The sequence below is a fragment of the Staurois parvus genome, unplaced genomic scaffold (assembly GCF_062004578.1).
Source record: "Staurois parvus isolate SC_StPar_1 unplaced genomic scaffold, SC_StPar_1.0 ptg000008l, whole genome shotgun sequence".
Taxonomy (NCBI): domain Eukaryota; kingdom Metazoa; phylum Chordata; class Amphibia; order Anura; family Ranidae; genus Staurois; species Staurois parvus.
In genome coordinates, this window is record NW_028317804.1 from 285,455 (window position 1) to 312,788 (window position 27,334).

Sequence of the window (27,334 nt, forward strand, 5' to 3'; positions counted from 1 at the left end):
AGAGAGAGGGAGAGAGAGAGAGAGAGAGAGAGAGAGAGTGAGAGAGAGAGAGAGGTGATTAGTGCCACCTTATGGTGAATTACAATGGCATATCCATTAATACTGGGCTTAATAGTTCTGCATAATGGTATACAAGGAGCAGCTGGCAATTAACAGCTGGATTACAAAATTACATGGCATGCATATAATAAGTTTAACAGTTCCACAAAATGATATGAATGCATAAAAAAAGTAAAAAAGCCAAGATTATACGTCTCAGTATTTAGGATAGAAAAATAATCAAACTAAAGCCATAATTAATTTTAAAAAAAAAAGGAATTTGGCTCAAACCACAAGCGCTTTGGTGGAATAAGTGTATACCAACTAAATGTATATACCACATGGGCTGCATATAAATATTTGCAGCCAATGTAGCCCATGTGGTATTCACATTTAGTTGATAAAGTCGTGTGGCATTTGACGCAATGCATCGGAACAGAAGTGGGTGACATATTCTGTCTAGATATTAGATATTATTACAGAAAAATTAAGAAAACAATATGCAGCGCTAATTCACATCACATGTATATAAAACATATAGTAAAATTAAGAAATCATATAAATCCTCAAAATAAGTCCATGGTGTTTGACTAAAAATTATATAAAACCCATATCCGTGGGAAGAAATTGTACCACAAAAGAGAAGAAAAGATCCTCCACCGCCAACACTCACAGCCTCTTACCAGAAAACATGACCACGGGGCATGCGGTCAAAACAGCATAAATAGGGAATCTGTGAAGGCAAGTAGTACAGAAAAGATCTTCTCCACCAGAGTTTTTCCACCGCTACTCATGAGTAGATGCCAGGATTTTTGGCATCTGTATCGCAGGCTGCTAGCATGTCGGTCCGTATAGTAGCCAACCAGAGGGGTACACAGATTCCCTATATATATGCTGCTTTGACTGTATGCCCTGTGGTCATGTTTTCTGGCAAGAGGTTGTGAGTGTTGGTGGTGGAGGATCTTTCCTTCTCTGTGGCAAAGTTTCTTCCCCGGGACATGGGTTTTATATAATTTTCAGTCACACACCATGGACTTATTTTGAGGACTTTAAAATAAGGGCATATTTTTATTATATGTTTTATGTACATGTGGGGTGAATTAGTGCTGCATATTGTTTTCTTAATTTCATTGTATGTTGCCTGCATTCTTTGACAGCTGCTGTTTCACGATATGTTTCGCATTTAGTGCAGGTTATCATTATTATTAGATTACAGACCACGTGTGCGAGGAGAAGAGGCACTGTGGTCTTTGATAGAGACTTTTTCTTATACAGTTATGGCCACTTTATATGCTGATTGAATATTTATGATGCACTTTTATTTATTTATTTCCTCATTGGCTTTATATCTGTGGTATATTTTACACTTCTTAGTGTTGGCACCCCTGTAGGGTGTTTACTCTCACTTTGTTTTGTTTTTTTGCTGATCCCTGGTAGGTTCATATCTTTGGCAGGTGTCTAACATAAGGTTTTATACTTAGCACATTACACTTTGACTATATATTAAATTCTGTAAACCTTGTGAGCTGCTATGAACTGCTATGAGCAATTATAGTGTACACGTGAATCTCTCACGCTATTCACACTCCCAGATAATGTGTGTTGATCAAACCAAATGATTCCTAAGTAAGTGTCGTGCTTCACAACAAACAATTAAACATAAAAATTATTTCCATATAAGTGCAAAGTTACATAAAATAAACATATATAAACTCTCATAGTATACTTGACATCCAACAATACAATCCCAATTATATGTGTTTTAGTCCCAACATCAGCTGTACATTCCTATTGACAGTAGCTTCCATACATTGCTTCCAATCTCTTCATCACCACTGTGCCAGGCAATATATATATATATATATACAGTGAGAGCCCTCCACCAGATGTACCTGCACCTGGATTATATGACCAAACTGTTATGTGAGGTCATATGGCGCTTGTGTCCCTTTATTTAAGACTCCTATATGTGTTCCCAGCCGAGTCAGATGACTTCTTACTCCTCTGCAACCATTAGTGCAGGAAACAAAGGCATACCATAGCGAACAGTCCTCCTACCTTCCCTCACTGCCAATGCTTGACTGAGAGTTCTTCTGGCCGGCATTGGCAGTAAGGGAAGGCAGGAGGACTATTCACTATTGCTATTGGGACTAAAATACATATTATTGAGATTGGATTGTTGGATGTCAATTGCATTATGACACTTTGACTATATATACTGCATACAATTTTTTTTGCTTTTATATTTTACACTCCTGGTATGTGTTCATTTCTTCACTTATGTGATATTAGTTAATTGCATATAGTCATCACCGTGTATATTGGTTGTGAGTTATGTTTTTGATCTTCATGCATTTATTTGAGTTATTATTTTTTGGGGGTTATCACTTCTGTTGTATGTTTGAGTTAGTGAGTAGCGCAGCACACATACTTTTTTTGTCTTGAGATGTCAACTGCTTTTGCCATCTTGGGAACCCATGGTTGGATGGAATTGTTGACTATTATCCCCACTGGCTTTCACATATATTGTTACATCTTAAAGGGACTTTTCACCTTGCACTGATACCATCTCTATGTATGCATTCTGGAATAAGCAACTAAGTTCACTGCAAGTGAAACATGTTAGAGTGCAGAGTTCAGGTGGTCTGTCTTGTTCAATATAACTTCTATGGTGGTTGTTATTCTGGAGCAGGGTCACTTTCCTTCTTTCTATTTTTGCATCTGAGAGATGGGATCGTTCTAGGGAGTGTGGAGCACTGTATTTTTTATTTTCATACTTCATACTGTCTCTCTGGGACAGCAAGGGAAGGGAGATCCCCCTGACAAGATAGAGAACCAAAAAATTGACAGGGGAGAACCTTTTTCTACTCTATTCAAAATTAGAAAAAATAAAATTTTGGCTTTACTTGCACAATAACATTTTCTGATACAGTCATTAAAGACATAAAATGCACCTCTATGTGCAGCAAGGATAATTTTATTGAGAGATAAAATGGTTAAAATATTTTTTTATTATTTTCCTCTCAGTATAATTAGCTTTTCTGCACTTGAAGGAGTTTTCTTGTATCTTTGCTTTTAACTTCACTTTTTACTCAAGGGTTGCAAGAAATAAAATATCTTGATTCCCCCATCAACACAGTTAGTGTTAATAGGGTAATCCTTTCTGCAGAGCTGTTGTGTTTTCGCAGTAGAGGTGGGGGGTGGCAGGAGAACACAGTGATTATTATTACTAGTGGCTATAGCCACTGGCAATAATCACATGAAAAATCTGACAGGCTGGGTGTACCCAAGTCATACAATAATCAAATTGGGTACAATTAGTCTACCCATAGATGGTTCAAATATCAGCTGCTAAACCAGCTAAGATTCGATGTGCATTTACTATTTATTTTCTTGGCAATTTGGAAGCATTGCACCCGCGGTAAGCCACAACCCCTGCAACTTCACATCCCACTGAAGCGCAAGCAGACACAGCCTACACAAGGGCGACAAAAATTCTCTCAATACAGAAGCAGTGTACCACTGTTGCTACCCCATCACAGTAAGCTGCATGACATGAACCTCACTGTCAAGATCAACAGGTATTCATTTTGTTTGTAGGGAGAAAACACAAAAACCTGTAAATGCTGCAGACTCTCAGTAAGCTGTCTACCCATACCTCCTGTACAGGCAGGCAGTTGCTGAATGGCAGGAAGAATCGATGAACTATGAGTGCGCTCACCAGTGCCCTCATATTTTAAGCACTACAAGCTGTCGCCTGCAGTGGCTGATGGTACTTGTAGTCTATTCATTCCCAGGAAACTAAATAAATGACTTGGCCAGGTGGGCTGTTTTCAAATTGTGACAGCAGGTGTGGGGAGAAGATCCCCGGCCTGCTGTCACAGAGAGGGGAGCGCTGGTGGTAGGAGGAGCATGTAAAGGAGCATGTTACACCCTAAATATGGGTGTAACATGTAATATACTCCTAAAGGTGAACTTACCCTTTAATGGGAGATCATAGTGCCACTTTAACGGACACCTTATTGCTTTCACTGTTCAGGGGTCAGTTAATCCCTTCCTGCAGCCATCCCCAGCTCTTTAAGAGGATCTAAATGCCAGGAGGCAGAGGCAGCTGTGATTGGCTTTCACAGCAGTCACATGAATGGAAGCTCCCAATTTCCAGTATGGATCAGAAGCTTCCCTGAAATTAATGTTACTGTTCTGGGAGTGCACAGTGAGCATACTCTCAGCAAATAAAACCATTCCCATATATGCAGCCGTTCAGAATTAAAGCCCACGTGCCCAGTGGCCTCATATATGCATACGGCCAGCAAGAATTAGTTAAATAAATATAGAGTAAGGAAAGATTTATTTTAATGACAAATAAGCAGCCAAAATCCTTTAACAGTAAACCAATTCATGTGGGGCCTATTTACACTTGTCTGTTTTGATGCAGCACAACGCAGGTAATTTGCTCAATAAAAATGCATTTGACGTAGAAATTCCATTCTTTCCTACTGTATGTGAATGGTTTATATATATGTGCTGCATTTTTTAGCGAAATGAAAGTGAAACAATATGGGCCCTTTCACACCTACATATGTACTTTACCATGCATGCTGCATGCATATGGAATAGTGTGAATCATTAAGAATTTACTTAGCAAATATTAAAAAGGTCTAAAAAATGTACCAAATGTTTTGCGATCCTTGAACTGTGCTAAAAATACTTACTGTTTGTAATTGGGAATGATTCCTGAGTCTCCATCTTTTAGAGTATATGCATTGACCCTGTGAGCAAACCACTGGCAACGTTTTTTGAACATTGTATCTGTGATGTGTAAGATCTCACCACATGATACTTTTAGGCCACCTTCAATACGTGAAGACATTAACTGGTTCACACGAACATAGAAGGAGTCCCCAGAGGTGGCCAAGCCACTTTGTATGTCATTCAATAACTTCCGATAAACTGAAATCAGAATAAATATTAATGTCACCATTCTACAATAATGGAAATGTAATTTACCTTAATAACTGGGAATCATAGATTACATAGATAGAACTAAAATTACCAGTAAATGACAGCTTCCAGCTGCTTATTTCTATTTGTAAACAAATAGAAGGTAACGGAGAAACCCATGCACAAAAAAGTGTGGGATTCCCCCTAATATTACTTACCAGACCCTTATCCTTAATAAGGGTTTGGAAACCCCACACAAAAAAATGGGAGAAAAACATGGGGTCCCCCCAAATCTATACCAGACCCTCATCCAAGTATGCAGTCTGGCTGGCCAGCAAGGGTGGTGCACAATCTGAACCATACCAAGCAACATGAATTCAACTCTGGGAGAGTACCTTGCCCATATTTTAGGACTGGTTGCAGAAGCCAGCTCTCTAACAATCAGTCTGAGCGGGAAGCTAATATTTAGTCAGGTGCAGCCTAATTACCTGGACAACCCAGCTGCTGGGATACACTTACTGGTGCCCTTTGACTATCGGGACCACAGTGCCACCAGCAGGTGGCCCAGGTGATGACACACTTCCTGACATACAGACAAGTGTCTCTCTGTCTTCTTAATCCATGCTGACAACTATCCATTTTTGTGTGAGTTTGCTATTGATTTTATTCTCAAAATACACAGCTTTTAACTGGATCCTGCTCTCCAGTCCACTTCTATTTTATGCATACTAGGAAACACCAGCATGAGTCGACAGGAGGAGCATGCGGGAACCGTTCCAGAGCCCTTTATGGATCTTTGTTATTATGGGCATTAGCTAAATTCCTCTTATCATTATTTGAACTTACCACATAGGTTACTTGAGCACTGTAAGTTTATTGTTACTGTTGTCACATTTAGTCACATATACTAAAAATTTCACTCCCTGTTGCATCCAGGAGGTTCAGCCTAGCTGAACAGCCATTTAGTTTGGCCGTTCAACAAAATCCAAACTGAACATGGGTTCAGTCCAAACCCAGAGCTCATGCCCAATCTGCAGTATAACCCACACTCCATTGCAGAGATAATGATTGGTTAGCTCCGGTCAGGAATGGTATATGCTACACTTTAATTGGTTATTTGTGTCTTGTTGCTTCGGGAAATTAAAAACAGTTAATGTAACCTACACCAGAGAAAGTATTCTGACACACAATCCATAGAGAAATAAGGTTTCATGAAAGCAGAAAGATGACAGTCTCTTTGCAGGAACAGAATATCTGTAAGTATTAGGAGTAAATAGGAACACACTGGGAGCAAAAAAATAATACAGAGCGCCTGAACACCAAGCCGTAAAAAAACCCCAGATTTATCAGTAACTCTATTTCCATTAATCTTCCAGGACAGCCCTTGAGAGATGGAGCTCCTCTCAACGGGACAGAAAACACATTGCCTTCAGCTGTTTAAAAGGCGGTTCTTTGGGAACATGGCCAGTCAACCCAAGAAATGAAGGATGGAGCTGAAAAATATTAATACAAATAACAATATCCAACTATATAAAATCAGGTGGGAAAGTGCTGTCCTCAAAGACTACTGGAAATAAAGTTACCAGTAAGTCTAACTCTGGTTTTCTCCCAGTTGTCTTCCAGGACAGCCCTTGAGATGATGAACAAGTACTCACCCAATTAGGGGGGGACCTCGGCTTGGAGGACCTTCTTCCCAAATGCCTGATCTTAACTTGCCAACATGCCCAGCAGGTAATGATGTTCAAAGATGGACCACATGGCAGCTGTGCATAATTGCTCTGGGGTGACACCAGAGTTTTCCACCCATGAAGTTGAATGTGCCCTAGTAAGGTGGGCACTCAAGGTCTTCAGGGGATCTAAATCTAGAGTCTTGTAGCCAGGGGCGGACTGGCAACTCATGGGGCCCCTGGGCAATAGGAAATCATGGGGCCCCTGTGTCCTTGCCCAAACTCAAACCACACCCAAAAAAGCCTATGAAAGGTACCAGGGGCATCTCATGGGGCCCCCTACTGACTCCGGGCCCTCAGGCAGAGCCCAAGTAGCTAAATGGTCAGTCCTCCCCTGCTTGTAGCATTCTATGATGGCTGCCTTTAGAAGCCTGCCTGCCTTTACGATTTCCTGAAAACAGGGCAAATAAGGCTTCAAATGATTTGAAAACTTTAGTGGCTTCCAGATAGTCCAAAAGACACCTCTTGACATCTAGAAGATGAAGTTTTTCCTCTTTGCTGTTGGTAGGCTGATGGCAGAAGGTGGGAAGAATAACTTCTTGACTCCTATGGAAAGAGGAAGCAACCTTAGGAATGAATCCTGAGTCATTCCTTAGTATTTTTTTATCATCCATATTCTGTTAAAAGGATTCTTGTACAGATAAAGCTTGCTTTTTTGTTGACCATGTTAGCTGAAGTAATGGCTATCAGTAGGACTGTCTTAAGCTTAATCAGCCTCATTGATACATATAAGAAAGAGGCTCAAAATGTGATCTAATAAATGCCCTTAGCACTAGAGAGATCCCAAGTAGGAATTGTATTGCTTGGAACTGATCTACATCTTGAAACAGCTTTTCAGAATCTGGAAATAAGTGAATCGTCCTGCAATGTCCTCTGCAATAACAGGCTGAGAGCTGCTATCTACACCTTAATGGTACTTAAGGCTAGTCCCTTTTCTACACCATCCTGCAGGAACTCCAAAATAGTGGTGGTATCTGTTTGGGTTCTGGTAGACTCCAAGATCCATAAATTAAATTTTTTCCAAACTTCATTATAAATTGTTCTTGTAACTGGTTTGTGATTTTGAAGTGAGGTATTTACCATTCTGTTCAGGAGACCTTTTGCCTTCTATGTTTGTTTTTCAGAAACCAGGCCGTCAATTTTAGCATGGCTATGTTGGGATGAATAATCAATGCTATATAATGCGCTAATGGAAACAGCTCGAGTGTATAAAGGAGCAGCTGCTAAAACGCCAGCTTTTGTTTCCCTACTTTAGGGATATAAATGGTGCCAGTTTTCTATCTTATGGTGTAGCGCTACAATACACCTCCCCGTTTTGCACTCCTACTCTCTTTGACAAGCCTCCATGTCTTCTACCTCCTAGACAGGATCTTCTTTCTCAGGGACCGGTACTTCATCCCAACATGTTTTTATCTTATGTTGTAGCGCTACAATACACCCCCGTTGCAAAAATCCCCAATGTTTTCTCTATTGTGTGTGTTATGGTAACACGTACTATAAAACACCTCCCCCACTGTGACCATTCCCCCTTGTTATATATACTGTATATGATATATTTCACTTCCCTTAATATACTAAAAAACAATACTATACTATACTATACATAAACCATGATTGTCATAAAAAAAATCCATTTCTCTTTTTGACACCTCTGTTTTCGTATTTCCTCTCCAGTGATTTTTCATTTTACATGATCACAATGTTAGCAAAGCTGCTTTGAATCAATCTGATTCATAACAGCTCTGCTTCTCTTCCTAGGGAGCTGTGATTTGCCCACAGCTGTCACATGATACATGGGGCCAATCACAGCACCCTGTACCATGTGACCAGCTCCAGCTAATCACAGATCACTATCTTGAGCTGTCAAAAACCTAACTCATTCATGACAGTTTATGAATAAGTTAGGTTCATGACAGCAAGCTTTGCATTGCAGGAGAAATAAATGATCAAAGCAAAGTGTAGAAAAAAAAACCCTGATCACCCCCCACAGTAGTACAATGTTACTATACACTTTCGCAATATCTCTAGTTGAGTGAACCAGTTCTCCCTTGGGGTTCTTTATTTTCTCTATATAATTCCTATTTTTCTTTTTCCTTAAAGTTCTCATCAAAAACTTTCCTGTTCTATCCCCCCATCTATATCTTTCACATAACACTTTGTTAAAGACTCTCTTCTTCCATCATAATCTCTAATTCCTCTTTCTTTTCCTTTACCTTCTGCATTATCTCTTTCGTTATATTCTTTTTATGCAATTGTTCAACCTCCTCCAGTTCTTTTAGGAGCCTACTGATCTTCTCTCTCCTTTCCCTTTTCTTTCTAGCCCCAATTGCAATAAGGACTCCCCTTATATATACCTTATGGGCCTCCCACACTGTAGCCTCCGACACCTCTCCCGTTTCATTTTCCTCAAAATATCTCTTAATCTCCTCTCCAATCTTTCGCTCAATCTCTGGATCCATTAGGAGAGCCTCATTCAACTGCCACACCAACCCTCCTGGAGGCCTTTTTCCCCATCCTACTTTCATTACATGGTATGAGAGTGACATTACCTCTATTGTCACTCTAACCAAAGACTCTATTAATCGGTGATCTATCAGTATGTTGTCCAGTCTAGAATACATCTCATGGGCCCTTGAGAAGAAGGAATAGTCTCTATCATTCATGTGCATAATTCTCCAACTGTCCACCAGCTGATACTCCCTTATCACTTTCCTCAATACTCTTAGGGACTTACTCCCCTCTCTTTGTGTAGATGAAGTAGTGTCCATTTGTGGGTCCACACATAAATTAATGTCCCCGTCTACTATCAAATACCCCTTTCTAAAATCCATCAATCTTTTTAAAATTCTTTTCAGGAATAACTCCGGCTTCTTATTAGGGCAATAAATATTAGCAACTATACATTCAATATCTTGTATTTTACCTTTCAGAAATAAAAAACCTCCCCCCTCTGGGTCTGTCTCTCTTTCTTCCAACTCAAACCTTATATTCTTTGCAAATCCTATAGCTACCCCCTTTGTTCTTTTAACCGGGGAATCTGCATAGCACCATAACGGATAATATCTAGAATACAACTTTACATTTGACTTGAGTTTTCTGTAGGAAAGCCACTGATGCTGCTCTATGTCGTAGTTCCTTATATAATTTAAATCTTTTTCCTGGACAACACAACCCGTTTACATTATAGGTTATAAATCTTAAATCTTCCATTTCCTTTATATCTTTTCCCTTCTCTCTAACTTATCCTCTCTCTCTCGCTCTCTCTCTCTCCGCCCCTATTACTCTTATCTTCCTCCAAGCTGTCCAACCTAATACAGTGGTTATGGTAAATGGGGAAATGTCAGAGTCATTTGAGATGACAAACGGAACAAGACAGGGCTGCCCACTGTCCCCATTATTGTATGTTCTGTCCTTGGAATCACTGTTAGCAACAATAAGGAAAAACACAGACATAAAAGGAATATGGGTGGGAAATATAGAGCATAAGGTTGCCGCATTTGCAGATGATTTATTGTTTTATGTAGGAAATCCTAGGATAACGCTCCCTAATTTAATGAGGGCTCTGAAGGAATATGGAATATGGAGAGATGTCAAACATAAAAATTAACTCGTCTAAAACAGAGATATTAAAAATAAACCTTCCAAATAAAGAAAAAAGGGGGATACAAGGGGAATTTCCCTTTGTGTGGAAAGAGAGAGAATTAAAGTATTTAGGAGTAAAACTCACCTCAGCTTATAAAAACTTGTATAAATCAAACTATATAGTAATGTTAAACGAAATTAGAGAGGAATTAAAGAGATTAGGGGGAGGAAATCGGTCCTGGTTGGGACGTATAAATTTGATAAAAATGATTGTAGTTCCCAAAATCCTATATAAATTTCAAATGGTCCCTATTAAGCTTCCAGAGGTATATTTTAAGATAAGGAAAAAGATGATGATAAGATTTATTTGGAGAAATAAAAAACCTAGAGTATCTTATGAAGTGATAACTAGAAATATAGAGAATGGCGGATTGGGTGTGCCTGACTTTAAGAGATATTATAATGCAGTTATTTTGGCTAGAATATTTGACTGGACATATAATTTAAAAGGGAAAAGTTGGGTCACAATAGAAAATTCACTTAGTGGTAATAATTTAAGTACGAGTATATGGGTGCCTACAGAGTATAGAGGATTAAAAGAAAGCAGAAAGAGTGTGTATACTTTAAATGTGTTAAGAGTGTGGGATAAAATGCACAGACAGTTAAAGTGGGAGTATGACTCATTCCTGATGCCATTGAGAAATTCAGGGTTCTTCCTGCCAGGTAGGGAGGAGGTCTTAGGAAAATGGATCAAGAATGAGGGAGCCCAGTTGAGAGATATAATGAAAGGTGTAGAATTGAGAACACTTAAGGATTTGAAAAAGGAAGAGGGAAAGATTTTCACTAGGATAGATAGTTGGAGTTATAATCAATTAAAATGTTTTGTGGGAAAATTGCCTAAGCCTTTGAGAGCGAGTATAGATTGGAACCTGTTTGAGAAGTTGTTAGGATCACGAGGTGACGGGAAACATGGTACAGCAAAAATATATAAAATTCTCACTGAGTTAGATAGAGGTGGAAAAAAATTAATCTATATAGAAAAATGGGAAAGAGATCTGGGTGTGGAGATAGTTGAGGTTAAACAGAAAAAAATATTTAGATTGGTTCACGAGAATATAAGTTAAGAGAGGTGGAAATGAATTTTAAATGTTTGACAAGAGGATATCTTACATCGAGTATAGAACATAAGATGAGTGAAAAGAAATCACCTTTTTGTTGGCAGGGGTGTGGAGAGATAGGCACGGTTTATCACATATGGTGGGAATGTCCAAAGATACAAGTATTTTGGAGAAAAGTGGTACACCAAATTAGAAAGATTACGGAAATTGATATTAGTCTGGACCCTGAAACCTGCCTTTTACATAATACAGAAATACCAGTAAATAAATATAAAGAATCAGGAGTATGGTATTTTTTAAATGCAGCTGAGGGATTGATCCCAAAGTTTTGGCGTCAAGTAGAAGCTCCAAAAAAAAACACTGGATAGATAGAGTGGACCATATTGTAAGATTAGAGAAACTGTTTTATATCCAGGAAGATGGCTTGGTGATATACCAAGCGAAATGGAAAAAATGGGAAGAGTTTAGATCAAGGGTGAGTGGATGGAATAAGGCCTCTCTCTTTCCTGCCCCCCTGTGGTGAGAACATGATTTAAAGCCTCTTTTTCTCTTGCCAAAGAGCGGTAGTCGAAGGGTGGGGTGGGAGGGGGTGACTTCGGATTTTTCTAACGGGGGGGGGGGGGTTGGAAGAAATAAGGAAAATATGGGAAATGAATGTATAAGTTAGATATTGTTGTTATAAGAATGTAAAGAATTTATATTGTAGATTTTAATTATCCTAATATTTTGAAAACCAATACAAATTTAAATTATAAAAAAAAAGGCTGATCTAGAGCCTAATAGACCCCAGATTTCTCAGAAAAGAATACCCGTCACTGCCTATTGCTATCACAAGGGATATTTACATGACTAGGGTAACCCATATGTCTCCAAGTCCTTCTACATCTCACCATAGCTACCCTTCCCAATTTATACTAATTAAGAAATTACCAAAATTGGCCGACCTGGATGTTTATTAACAAGTAAACCAAAATAACATTCCTTAAACAGAAAAACATGTACATAAACCAATTCCCATAACATACAGGTTGCCGGTCTGGGGAGGCACTGGAGAACCAACATCAGGTTATGTATCTGCGTTACTACTTCACGATCCCCAGCCACAAAACACCGGATCGGGGTCAAATCCACGGTCAGGGCCACCGGCACCCAAGCAGACACAGTGGGAGAGCTGGTAGGCGAACGCATGTTGAAACGCTGAACCAGCATACACAAGCCCACAATAAACTCACGCAGACCTGGGACCACCCCAGATGCAGCAGTCTCAGGGTCCGCTGTGTGAGGAGCGGGGGTCACCGGAACCCCTGACCCAGGACCCCCTAGCAGCCACATTCAGTCCCACCCCCAAATCAAACAAAGCATGCAAATCAGACTGAAGAGAAGAAGAAAGTAACGCAGGACACTCCTGACTCCACCACAGAAGAACCTCCAAGCGCCTCCCCATCTTCAGAGCAGGACAGCTCTCCTTTGGACCTCACAGCAGGATCTTCCAGCTGGCCGTCCTGTAGATCACTGGGCGACACCGAGGGTCTAGGCCTCCTGCCCACACTGCGCCCGTGGGGGGACTGCATCCCCTCGCCGGAACTCCTAGGCCGCTTCTCCGTGGTTCCTATCATCCAGGACCGTGGTGCCTGCCTGGGAGGAAGGACCACTGCATGTCTGCGCATGGGTGGGAGGGGACCTTTGGCCACTGTACCCAACTGGCCAGTGCCTGCAGAGGAATCACTCCCACGCAACGCTTCCCCACAGACTACAGCATCATTGGCAGGGGCAGCTGAAAGGTCCCGACTCCCACGAGGACCAGGCAGGGCCCGGGGCACAGGGGAAGGGGGGTCCCGCCTAGAGGAGCTGCTCCTATGGCGAGAATTCCTCCCAGGCCGCTCACCAGAAGCCGCAAGAGAGGGCTGCAGCGATGGGCCAGAAGGGTGCCGAGGGGGCACCCAATGTGGCGCTGAGCTCCGGGGGATGAAGAGGGGCTAAAATGCTCTGGAGGCCGAAACCTCCAAGCATGCAGAACAGGAAGCTCCCCCGTGACCGCAGTCTCTTCACAGATCAGGGAGGAAACATGCCTGAGAAGCCAGTCTGTGCCCCTGGATGCATCGGTCGACCTCAACTGTCCCAACAGGGAATCCAAATCGCCAATGACAGAAGGGAGGCAGGAAGATTCCTACCCGTCCGCTGCTCCCAAGGATTTGGGTCTCCTTCTCGTGTACCCCCCCCCCCAGGAGCTCCACCTACTCTCCGCAACTCCCAATCAAGTAAGTGACCGCCTTTTTCTAACCAACTCTATCTTTAACCCTGTCCTGCCTTGTCATGTAGCCCTTTCGCCTATTTTTTTTTTTTTTGCTTTGGGCTTATCTTTCCTTGTGATAACAATAAAAGTGATCAAAAAAAAAAAAAAAGGGACAGTGAAAAAGAAAAAAATCAAAATTAAAAAAAAAAAACATCATAATTATTAACACCACTCTCCTCCAAATGTATGTGCTCCACCAATGCTATATCCTCTTCCACTCTTTACACCTCCACTCCACCAAAGAAAAATGCAGAAGGAATCAGAGAGCAATCGCCCATAGTGTTATACTGTTTATTAAAATTCACACTCAAAATAAAATTACACTTACAATGTATATAGGCTTGCATGCAAAGGCAAGCAATAGCGCTTTGGTTAATGTGTCTGGGACGCTCCTGCATTCCACGGACCAGACATGAGGCACTGGAAGCGAAAGCTCAGTCCTATGCATTTTATCAGCGTGGCGTTATTAGGAGCAGTGTCCTTTTGCTTCACTCTCCGCCATTTATACCCTCCAGCTCTAATCAGCATTGCTCATCTGGCAGAACTTAATCCTTTGTTCATCTCCACAGACCTATTTCTAATGCACAAGCAATGCATACGTGTGGCTACCTCAATGCTACATACATTATACTGCATAAATTTTTACCTTACTAAAAATACATGCATGTGGCTAACATATCACTACATACAATGTATAAACATAAATGTAAAACCCTGTAAAATAATTAAAATAAACATTTAAAAATTGGATGTAGCCCCCTGGTCCTAAATTGGGGCTAATATGTAAATTTAGTTTTGGCTGGGTTGTAGTTGGCTGACTGACTGATTATACAGTTTCTTTTCTGGCTTTCCCCTAATATCAGTTTGGTTGTGTGTTTCTTACTGTTGTCTGTAGGTGTCACTGGTACCACAGGTCATAGTATGAGATTGCACAACTAGACTGAGTTATGAATATTTATGTCTTCCAGACAGCCCAGTAGGAGGTTCTTTGGCCACTGGCGCATGCTGAGAAAGGATATATATATATATATATATATACACAGTATATATATATTTGGGACAGGCCATGTCGTGGCTCTCTTTCCTCAGGCTGAGGCCAATGGAGCGCTGCTGGAGAGAACTCTGTGTTAGGCCCAGAAGCCTGTCTGGGCCTACCTGCTTTAAAGTGGTCCTAAGGCTGTCATGCCCGGTGTGGAGGAACCTGAGCCAAGGTGAGAAGATCCAGGGGAGGCCCCTTGCTGGAGAGAGCCAGGATGAAGGCTGGTCTCTCAGAAGGGCCTGGTGACTCATTTGGAGGACATACTAGACTTGGAAACACATATCTCCCAACTTTTTAAGATGGAAATGGGGAACACCTATTAGCAAAATATGTAGGCTTATGACACACCCCCTGCCACGCTGCCTTACCCACTTGCCATCCGGCCGCTGTATATAAACGGTAGGACGGTGGCACTCCAGGGGCGGGTTTCATAAACGGCACCCGCCATTATGGACTGTGAGCGGGCAGCACCACGATCCGGTGCCGCTGTGTCCAGAGGACACAGTGGAACACCGATCGTTGTACGGGATCTCTGTGCGAGGTGACACTGTACTGCTAGGGTGACAGTATGTAGAAAAAAAAAAAAAAAAACATAATAATTAAATAATAATATAAAAAAAATAAAATAAAAATGTAAAAAAGTTTTTAAAAAATTGTAATTTTTGGTTATAAACTAATTTGGGTTATTTTTTTTTTACTAAAAAGATAACTGAATAAATTTTGGCCAAGTTTTATGAAATATTATTTATTTGCAAAATTGTAAAAGAAAAACACTTTTTTTCAAAATTTTTGGACCTTTTCATTTATATAGCAAAAAAAATAAAAATTCCAGTGGTGAATAAATACCACCAAAATAAAGCTTTATCTGTCTCAAAAAAATGCTAAAAAATTCATATGGGTACAGTGTTGCATGACCGCGCAATTGTCATTCAAAGTGTGATAGCGTTGAAAGCTGAAAATTGGCCTGGACAGGAAGGGGGTAAAAGTGTCTGGACTGGAAGTGGTTAAAGGAGAATTATATAAAAAAAGATTAGTTAAACCCACACATGCTTTCTTTACCACTACTATTCCTTTATACTGGCTTTTGAAATTTACAAATGAGGGACAAATGAGGATGAAAGAGGTACAGAGGGACTTTGTTCCAAATCAGGGACAGTTAGGGGCTATGGGAATGTGTTTCCAGTGTTGCTGGGTCGACTTAAAGGGTTTTTTTTATGATAATCATGGTTTATGTATAGTATTGTTTTTTAGTAAATTAAGGGAAGTGCAATATATCACATATAAATAACAAGAGTAACATGAGGGAATGTTCACATTGGGGGGAAGTATTTTATAGTACACGTTACCATAGCACATACACAATAGAGAAATCATTGGGAATTTTTGCAAAAGGGGGTGTATTGTAGCACTACAACATAAGATAAAAACATGTTGGGATGAAGTACCGGTCCCTGAGAAAGAAGATCCTGCCTGGGAGGTAGAAGAAATGGAGGTTTGTCAAAGAGAGTAGGAGTAAAAACGTTGCCGTTTTTGGCCAGTATGGTTCAGTCAGAATAATTGCCCTGCTCTCTAGCATTAATTTGGAGGAAAGGCGTAACATACATTGAAAATCCAGGGGTTCTGGAGGGCATCTACTGCTACACCTGATCCCTTGGGTCCAAAGTGAATTAATTGTAAACTTTTGTGTTCACTCCACGTGCAAAATAGTTTCGATTCAGTTTCTCCCCAATAGGAAAGTATTTTGGCAAATACCTACAGATCCAGAGATCACGCTCTTTCTGGGAGATCTGTTGCCTGCTCAAGAAATTGGCCAGGTTGTTCTGTTCTACTTTGAGGTAGATCAGAGAGATTGAACAAAAATGTATTTTTGTCCAGAGTTATATGCTTTGAGTTATCTGTATTAAGAGGGGACTTTTGGTTCCACTCTGTTTGTTCCAATAGGCTACTGTAGTAGTGTTGTGTGATCGGACTTGCAGGTGATGACCTCTGAGCAGCTTCTGAAATGCCAAAATACCCCTGGCCACAGCTATCAGCCATGTCTGCTTCTCTTCCTGGGACCAGACTCCCGGGGGTTTATTTACTAAAGCTGGGGAGTCCAAAATCAGACTCCCTTATGCATAGAAACCAATCAGCTTCTAACCTCAGCTTGTTAAATGAACCTTTGGCAATGAAACCTGGAAGCGGATTGGTTTCTATGCAGAAGGGAGTCTGAATTTGGACTCTCCAGCTTTAGTAAATAAACCCCCCTGTGTCCACTAACCCTCTAGATGGGCCCCCCATTTCCAACTGCTGTCCATGTTTAAAATATGGAATATAGAAAACACACATTAATCCTCCTTAAAGATTTTTTCAATCCCTCCATCACCAAAATTAATGTTTTGTTTGGGTGGGAAGGCATATCTTCTCCTCTAGATGTGTCAGGAATGGACTTGCCAATAGTGGTGGGACTCACCTGCCTTGTGGGCTGCAGTACCAGGGCTGGCCAGCGGGTGCTCTCAACAACCAGAGGCTCACTTCGGCAATTAGCCATCACCTGGGGCTGATTGCAGGTGGTGTATTTAAGGGATGGCCAGACCTGCAGTCTGTGCCTTGTTGTACTGTTTGCTTGGCCCTGGTTTCCTGATCCTGTTTCTGCTGTCCTGACGCTGCCTGAACTCTGCCTGTACTGACCTCGGCTAGTCCTGACCACTCTTGTATCGTATGTTTGTTATCTGTTGGAGGTTTGGTTCAGTTTGTTTGCACTGTGTTATGTTTAGTTTTGCACTGCGTTTGTATTGTTAGTCTTAATAAATTATATTATTTACTATATCTGAAGCCTACGTTTCCCTGTGTCAGTCCACACACTTCTGGTCACACCCGCATCCCTGACAAGATGTTTGTGCTTGAGGTTCTGGAGGAGAAAAGACTAGAGTGGCCCTTGGTGGAATGAACCACTGAATAGAAGCAGTCATGATGCCCAATCCTGATAATTTACCTCACTGTAACCATGCTGCTTTGTTTGATTTGATAAATTCTTTGACCCAATTGGCTGATCTTTTCTTCCAGGAGAAATATTCTTTGTTCCTTCCACTGAAGATTCTACCTCCAAAAAATAATTGTCTGGGAAGGGGAGAGACTTGATTTTTATGATTCACGCGAGCTTTTCCAGCCATTGTGCTGCCTTCAATAGATTCTTCTGTAGTTTCTCCTTGGTGGCTGCCATGAAGAGAACATTCATGATGAATTGAAGCCTTAATGTTGCCAATGCTTCCACTAAGATCTTGGTAAATATTCTTGGTGCTGATGGGAATCCAAAAGGTAAAGTTCTGCTCTGGAAGTGGTAAACTTTTCATCCGATCTCTTATTGCTAGGCACAGGAATTTCTGTGAACTATCCCTGATAGGAATGTGTAGGTAAGCATCTTTTAAGTCCATGGTGGCCATAAAAGATTATTTTTGGAGTAAATTCCTGACTGAGTAAATGGACTCCATTTGAAATCTTTGGCTGCATTTAGAGGCTGAAGATTCAGGATTACGCTCCGTTCACACCACCGCGCTTTTTAGTGCTCTTTGCAGAAGTGCACTACAATCAATTTAACATGGTTTCCTATGGAACGTGTTCACATTTATGCTGTTTTGAGCTGGTGCATCTTTGGAAAGGGTCAGGGACTTTTTTAAAAGCAAAAAGCAGCATTCTTGCTACAATAGAATTCAATGGAGAAGCTGATGAAATTCCACGTTTTGCATTTTTATTCTGCCCAGCAACAAAAAAATTCCACTTTAACAAAAAAAAAAGCCGTACAATGTAAAAAATTTAAAAACGCATCAAAAACACGTCAAAACTGAGTGTAGAAAAACACAAATCGATCTGCAAAAAGCACTGCAAAACGGACAAAAAACACACTGCATAGGTGTCAACGAAGCCTTAGACAATTCTTTCCAGACCGCTTTGTTACTATGAACACCCCTTTCCTTCTACTCTTTTGACTCTGGAATTAGAACATTCTGATATACCAATTCCCCTACTAGAAGAAGCAAAGCCTGGGCTTATGTTGGGTCTTTTGGTAATTTCATAACTAGAAATCTTAAAGGAGGTTTGGTGTTAAACTCTAGTACGTAATTGTTTCTTATCCCCTTCAAACACAGTTGTTGGGAGAGATTTTTTTTACATTGTGGAAGGAACCTCTCTAGTCTTTCTCCCACTGGGGACCTGGCATAATTGTGACTTGGTCTTCTAGCCAGGAGGGTTAAACAAGGCATTTCCATTTGCTTTCCCCCTGTGGCTCATTCAACTTGATTTCAGTTTTTCCTCTTTCTCTTCTTTGGATTGTTCTCTATTGGGATAAAAAAAACTTCTTGGAAAGGGATTACTTCTTACCAGGAATAGCTTTCTTCCTGTCTGCAGTCCATTCAAGTGCTCCCTCTAAGTCATGGCCAAACAGGAGGTTATTTGAAAACTACATACTGCATAAATGCTACTTGGAGCCATGTCTCCAACCAGGTGTAAAGCAAGATTGATGTTCTTGCTGCCACAGATCTATCCTAGCAGATAATTTTACTGACTTGGCTGAGGTGCCAGCTATGAAACTAACTGCTTTAAAAAGTGTTGGGAAGGATTTTAGCAAGTCTTCTTTGGGAGTACCAGCCAGAAGATGGCCTTTTGTAATTGGGAAAGCCAAGACGTGAAGTTCGTAGCACCACAAATAGTGGCCAGGGCTTATCCTCTTCGGGATAATATCACCTCTTATATCCATCAAATCACTGAGATGTCCCATGTCATCAAAAGCTAAATATGAATGCTTAGAGACTTTGAATAAAGGAGTGGCCAATTTTGGACAATTGTTCCATAACACATCTGGACTATAAGCAAACTAAAATCATCTTTTCAAATTATTTGAAAAGAAGGACCTCTTTTCAAGTCCTGACCACTCCTTTAAAAATTATATTGGTCATGACTTGATGAACTGGAAAAAACTCTTGGTTTTCTTTTGTTTTACCCCTGGTTGCATCTCTTCCTCCTGAATTTCCAAAGTATCGTAGTCAGCCCCCAAAAAGGTCACCTATTTCTTTCAGTGAAAGTTTACTCTTTGTTGACTTGGAGACTTCAACCTGACCCTCGACTTGTTCTGACTCTGAGGCTGAAGAATGCAGGTCATCTAACTTAGGGATGAGTTATTTACTGCCCAAAGCTTCAGTAGAACTGGAAGCCGCCTAAGCAGGAGAAAAGGGAACTTGCTCAAACTGACTGGTAGATGCGGCTGGCACATTAACATCAGATATAAGCTTACTTAAGGCTTGAAAGGTGGAAAGCTACTTCTTCCTTAAAGGAACTAAGAAACTTTGCATAAGGGGGTTTAGCTTATGACTTTAATAAATTACCAATACACAGATGGCAGAGTGCTTTGTTAAGAAGAAATGAAGAGGGTAGATGCTGAATACCACCAAACTTTAGGTAGCAAAATCTCTCCCTCATTCAGTGACACAAACCAGAAAGGCCAGATGCCCATGAGAAAGCTAGGCATGTACTGCCAAGGAAACCCAGAAGACCAGCCATGAAACCAACCACCACCACCAAATGCACAGCTTAGCACTCTGCCATTATACCTGTGAACCACTGGTGCCTGTTCCCACCAACGTTCCTGAGGAGACAGCCTCCATAGAGTCTCCCTGCACTGCAGCACTTGCCACTTGTCAGCCCCTGCTCATGGTGTCCAGGAAAAAGTATGTGTTACGTCATCCACCAAGGGATTGTTGCTGCTGCCCACCTGGGAGTCCCCCAACTGGTTCAGAAAAGAGCATGCATATTTAAGCATTTTTTACACGGGTAGCAATTCTTGTAGGTTATATTAATCGATTGTGTAACTACACTATCTGGTATTGTTATGTACACTCTTCCTTGAAATAGACACATCTTAATCCCCTGAAGAAGAGACCCCTGTCACGAAACATATAGAGCCTAATATCAAGGGAAGGTGGACCCCCTACACCGAGAGGAGTTGGAAACAGCTGGTGTAGCCCCCATGATAATCAGATATTTAATCATCAGTAGAGGTGTCCAAACGTTTTTTATGTAGACCTGTACACAATGTTAATTGTGCAAAATTTGTTATTATTGTTGATAAAAATTGTTTTGTTTTATAAATATTGGTCTGGTATGTGCCTTCAGAGTCCATATTCTTGGTTCTAAATACAACATGATATATATCAGGGACGTGCCACAGGATATTCTATACTGCACTCATGGTGCCACCCAATGGACATTCTAGATCATATGACTGACTACTAAGGTGGAAACACCTATAACTGCATATTTTAGGATGGTTGGTTTGTGTATATACCTTGAAATATATTGTAGCAATCCAGTATTGTTTCCCCAGCATTGGAGCTTTGAAATGGACTTTGTGGGTACAGCCTGGACAGCATTTATGAGCGGTATACATACATTTTGCAATGGCACTAATAGAGAGGATGAGGGGCTTAATCAATGCTTTATTAAGTTAAAACTGTTACTGAAGAAAAACTAAGCTTGGATTGTCACATGGAGTTTTTTCAACAATATACCCATGAAAATATTAGCCCTTTGGGGCTTAGAGTACAAATATTTCCTACTATTAAAAATATCTCCCTGTAATTCAAAATATTTTAGGAACAGATATTAACTAAATGTAATATACAGTTAATGAACTTATTGTAGGCACAATACCAGGCGGACATGGATCTGGTGGATCAGGAGGTGATGGTAAAGCACTCACAATATGAGACAGTGAAGAATAGTGTATTATATGGCAATAAATCACAAAAACTTAAAAGAATTATTTCTAGCTAAATTGAACAAGGACATTATCAGTAAGAAACAAACCAAACCAGCAAAGGATAGGGTAGCAGAAGGCTTTGCCTCTAGGTGGACTAGTCCCCTGATGGGATGAGGGGTGGGTACACGACATGGAGTTTGATTCTTCCATGTCCTCTTCTTTTTCACAGCTGCCTAAATCACAGCAAATGGCCAGTCACTACAATACCCAGATGGGACCACATAAGCAGCATCACTATGGTGGTGGCATTCACAAAATATGCCAAAGAGACAGCCAGATACGTTTTCTAATTTTACTGCTACGCCCTCACATCCACAAAATGGTGTCAATATGCCACGTGATGGGATTTATAGACTCTTCACGTACCACCATATTTGGGTCCTGTAGCAACACAGGCCCTACAACTTATTGGCACATGAACAAACACAAGCACAATTCACTCCACACAGCAAGGCCAACTCCAAAGCATGATGGGAGCAGAAACAATCAATAGACAAATGACCCAGTCCCAAACACTAATGCCCTATAACCATTCTCCTATTTTTGTTACCACCCAACCAGCCACCAGAAGCAAGCAGAAAGGGGACATTGGATGCCTTTGTATTCCATCCGGGCCCCCTGGGGTACCTGTGTTACCTCCAATCTGTCAGTGACAATGAATTAAGTATAATTAATCTGACACCTGATCCTCTGTCTCAGGAGGAGTTATCAGCCTTCAAATATGAGACCATCAAAATTTATAACTGTTCGCCAGAAAACTAACATATAAATATATGTCTGATACTAGTAGAACTAGATTAAGGCAAGAAAGAGAACTTACAGAAAAATGCAAGAATTTTACCATGTAGGACTTTAGGATACTGAGGGATCTTATGTTATTATTGGAAGAAAGTGGCGTCAACTCAACCATAGACAAGAATCGAGCCTTAGTGGAGCTAACTTATGCAAATACACCTTTTAAGAATAAATCACAAAATTGTCTGGATTTGACATTGAACCCCTGAATCTCGGTGTTCTTGGTGGCCATAGCGAGTGGTATCAAACATATGACCATCACTTCCAAGAGTTCTAATCTAACTCCTAGGTAACGACAAGCTTTAACTCAACTTCAAAACAGACCTAACACTGTAATTAAACCCTCAGATATTGTTTTAATGACTCAGACACACTATGAAAAAATGTGCCTTGAGATTCTAAATAACACACAATGGCACAGGTGGATCCCAGAAGATGTAACATCCCACTTCAATCTTGAAGTAAAACAACTCATTAACACAGCCTATGCAGATGCACTAATAAACGGGACACATATGAATATTTGAATGTACAATTCCCACATGAAGCAATATTCTATGCTATACCCAAAGTACACAAAAATCTTAATGCCCCACCTGGCAGATCTATAATATTAGGAATTGGATCCATTACAGAAAATGCCAGCAGAGTGGTAGATTTCTTTTTTTAATGCCCCATGTTATAAGACTTCCATCATATGTGAAGGACACATTAGATCTTCTTAAGTGAGTGCATAGCTTGTCATTCCCATCTGGTTCTATGTTCGAGCATCCCTCAAGTGCAGGGTGTTGGGGTAATACGTCCATTTTGATAAAGCAGGATAGGAGGCATTGGGAATTAAATTAGGTTTTTTTAAGCTGTTGTACTTTATTTTGACACATAATTGGTTTATGTTCATGGAAGTTCACTACCTCCAGGTACAGGGCATGGCCATGGGCACTTGTTGTGCCCCAGCTTATGCCAATCTCTACCTGGGGAGATGGTAATGTGACATATTTTTTGATGAGGATTGCAGTGAGTACCTGAACCATGCCTTGTTCTTGTTCAGGTGCAGAGATGATCATTGCTTGATATGGACTAGCATAATGAATCACTTAGAAGAACTTATGAGTCGATTTAATCAAAATAGATACAACTTAAAATTTACTATGAATTGTCACATGGCGCTATTGACATAACGAATTGTCTTGCATGGCGCTATGAGAGACCAATTGGTGGTTCACTCTATAGTGTATTGAATAACGGCTGTCCAATAATATCTATGGCAAGATAGGTGGCCACAGTGCACGCTACAGCAGGGATCAAAATTTCAAGTCCTGAGCTACTAGCCAGGTCTTAAGAGTTACTCGCCACCAGTTGCCCCACCCAGCCTTTACCCTGCCTCGCCCATAATTCCGCCCCTAAACACACCCTTGTAAATTATCTCATGAAATGACACTGTTACATGTTACCCACATTACATCAGGGTCCCCAGAGTCTCCCCACATTACATTAGGGTCCCCAGAGTCCCCCCACATTACATCAGGGTCCCCTCACATTATATCAGTGTCCCCAGAGGCCCCCCACATTACATTGTGGCCTCCAATGTGCCCCTAAACACTCCATCATACTTAGACCATGCACCGCATACAACCATAACCTCCTATAATCTTTCACTCACAAAACCATAACTCTACCAAGCATATCCTACCTTCTCTCCAACCCAGCAGTACCTCAAATGCTCCATACTCCAACACCCATAATAACCACATAATCCTGAACCTGACCAAACCAGCGATACATTTATGTTTACACACAGACACATGTGCACACACGCACGTACACACACACAGGCACAAACACAGAAACATGTACACACATGCACAGAGACACATGTACACACACACAGACACATACATACACACACATGTACAGACACACACACGTACAGACACACCACAGAGACACACACAGATACTACACACAGACACATGTACATACACACAGACACATACACACATATACATACACACACATGTACATATACATACACATAGATACATACACACAGACACATGTACATACACACACATACATACACACATGTATACACACACATGTACACACATACATACACAGATACATACACACAGACACATGTACATACAAACACACATACACACACAGACACATGCACACACACACGTATGCACATACATACACAGATACATACACACACAGCCCTATAAAAAGTTGCAGTACTTCCTTACCTTTACTCACAGAGATGGGTACTGCACTCTAGGGAGAGGAAGAGAGCACAGCACACACTCCTTCCTTTGCTTTCACTGCGCTCAGCTATTGAGCAGTCTGATGGCTTCCAGTGTGAGTGACAGAGCCGGCCTGAGCTCCGGGCCTGCTCAGCAAGATGGCCCTGGGGGCATACTCGCCCCCACCATAATTTCCACTCGCCAATGTGAGCAGGCGAGTGCAAATTTCAAGGCTTGCACTACAGTATTGGAGGCACAAAAGAAATGATAAAAAACTGATAAATTATATGTTGAAGACTTATAAGTTATTTGTGATAGTATTTTGGGTCCCATCCATGGGAATTAAGGGATTTTTTTTTTAATGATTGCTTACAGCAAAGAATTTATTTGCTATAAGGCAAGCATTTAGCTGAATGAAGTTGATTCATGCAGTTTTTTTTGTTCTGATTAGCTGTGATTGGCCACAGCTAATCACATGACACTGATTGGTCAAAGTGATTATATGATGGGCTGTGATTGGTCCAGCCTGTACATGTGATCACTGTGACCAATCACAGCTAGTGACACAATTGTAAACAATGGATGGCATGAAAGGAAGCCATCTATTATTTACAATTGTTATGTGACCTGCTGTGATCAGTCACAGCAGGTCACATGGTACTGTCAATGGACCATTACACATATCTGTCATTGGCTGTATCCAAGGTACACAGTCGGTGACAGATCTCGCCACAGTGAGGCGCAGTCCGAGAAGGACGAGAGTCCCGCTTGGCCATCATTATGCTATTGGCCAGGCAGTAACAGGTTAATGTTATGTACACTCTTCCTCGAAATAGACACATCATAAGCTCCTGTGTGCCCGCATTCTCCACAAGTTCCAGTCTAGCATCCACAGTATCTCAGCAGCATCAAAACTGCCATCTAATGACTCACTGTGCCAGTTCTCATCTTCTACTCCCTGTCACTCCAGGGAGAATTGGTCAAGAAGTGTAAGGGAAGCCACCTTGTCAGCTTTGCCAATTATGTGATTAGGACTTAACAGAACCTTTGACACTGGTAGGGAGCTTACATATATTTGCCAAAATAAGGACTAATACCTCAGTTAATGTCTCATGATTTTGATTTTTGAGAAGAATGTAAAAAGATGTGTTTAAAATGCCTAGCAGCCTTCCTACTTAATACCTGATATAGGGGATACCAAGAGGCTGGTTTACAAGAATGATACATCCATAATATAATTATCTGATTTTGTAGCTTAGTATACTACTTGACAGAACTCACAGATGCTGCCTAGTGTCACAACATGTAGGGCCTTGGGTATGTAATTATCAATTTCCCATGGTAAAACATGTTGTGCCCCACCCAGGTTGGAAGACTGCTTTGTCACCTGACTGATGTTGTGCAGCACCCCAACACAGGCCATTTGTAGGCTTATCCCACATGGAACCTCAGAACATGGCTTTCTGCTAAAAATATTTAGAAAAAAAGACTGCCAAATATCAAGAAAAAATATTTTCTGCCACATTAGCACCATTAGGAAGGATAGATAGATAGATAGATAGATAGATAGATAGATAGATCTGTCACATGCTTAAATTAAGCAAAGAGTTTAAAACAACAGTTATTTATAGGGTGTTCCTTACCTTCCATGTTGGATTGTACTGATAGACAGCAGAAGCCAGTAACTCTATTAAGGGTGCAATGAGCATCCTCAAACATCATTCCACCTAGGTTCACCTTGTAGGCAGGATTTATAACATCAAAATCTACCTGCAGAAACATAACAAATAAGTATCATGACAACACTCAAACCTGTTAAACAAGAGTATTGCTGAGTATTCATGCACAGAATATAAAATAACGGCTAATTAGTACTTGTAGTAGTTAAATTGGAGACGGACTCACCCATGTCTACCGACAATAAGGTGATGTTCACAGAACCTATATAAGTCTAAGCACAACAGAATATGTGTGAGAACTCAAAGGGGGTTTTCCACCAAAGGAGGTTCCAAAGTGAACAACTGTGGTGATGTAAACAAACTAAACTTTATTGATTACAAATACATTGTAAAATCATGGTAAGTGTCAAAAAGAAACACTTCCACCAAAACACCATTAAAAACACAAATGACAACGTTCTCAGATGCAATGAAAATCCTAGCCCAAGCTCACAAGCACACACCTCCACGCATACAGATGTCTAGTGGGGAAGGACACATAAGCCTGGCAAGAACCTGGCAATAGCTGATTGGGATGATCAGGCTTTTATTGGGCTGATATGTGTCATAGTTTCCATCCTCCACCAGATGCCGCCATTATGTTAGGTTAACATCACCATAGCATAATAGTGCAAGCAACAATTTAAAAAGGATGAGTGCAATTTAGTCCTTACAAGTGGAAACTTCCATTTAAAGTGACATATGGTACTGATTCAATCATCCCACAATATAATAAATAGGTTGGTGAACAGTCAAAGGGGAAGTACCAAGAACTTTACATATGCCATACACATTTGGTGACTTAATAGTGTTATATGCTAAAATCCCTTCACCTTGAGGCCATCTGGTCTCCCATTATGGAAGATCGCAAAGTGCTCTGCTATGGAACTTTTGTCCTGTCTACTCTTGGCATTCCTGATACTGCCTAGATGTTCCCCAATGCAGAATTGTATTTGGCGTTTTATTTTGCCAACGTAAAGCTTCTTAAATGGACATTCCAAAATATAAAGGACCCTTGCTGTTCCACAGTTGAACTGTTTAATGTA

At 40.8% G+C, this 27,334-nt stretch overlaps 1 protein-coding gene across 1 annotated transcript in view; it reads right to left on the reverse strand.

Moving 5' to 3' along the window:
* The window catches only part of CARD14 (caspase recruitment domain family member 14), a 195,671-nt gene that overhangs the window by 25,615 nt on the left and 142,722 nt on the right, over positions 1-27,334 (reverse strand). Inside the window, exons 15-16 of the mRNA XM_089668671.1 lie at positions 26,214-26,340; positions 4,752-4,989 (exon numbers count right to left, since the gene is read on the reverse strand). Coding sequence (XP_089524797.1) covers positions 4,752-4,989; positions 26,214-26,340 — 365 coding nt within the window. The remainder of the gene's footprint in view (positions 1-4,751; positions 4,990-26,213; positions 26,341-27,334) is intronic.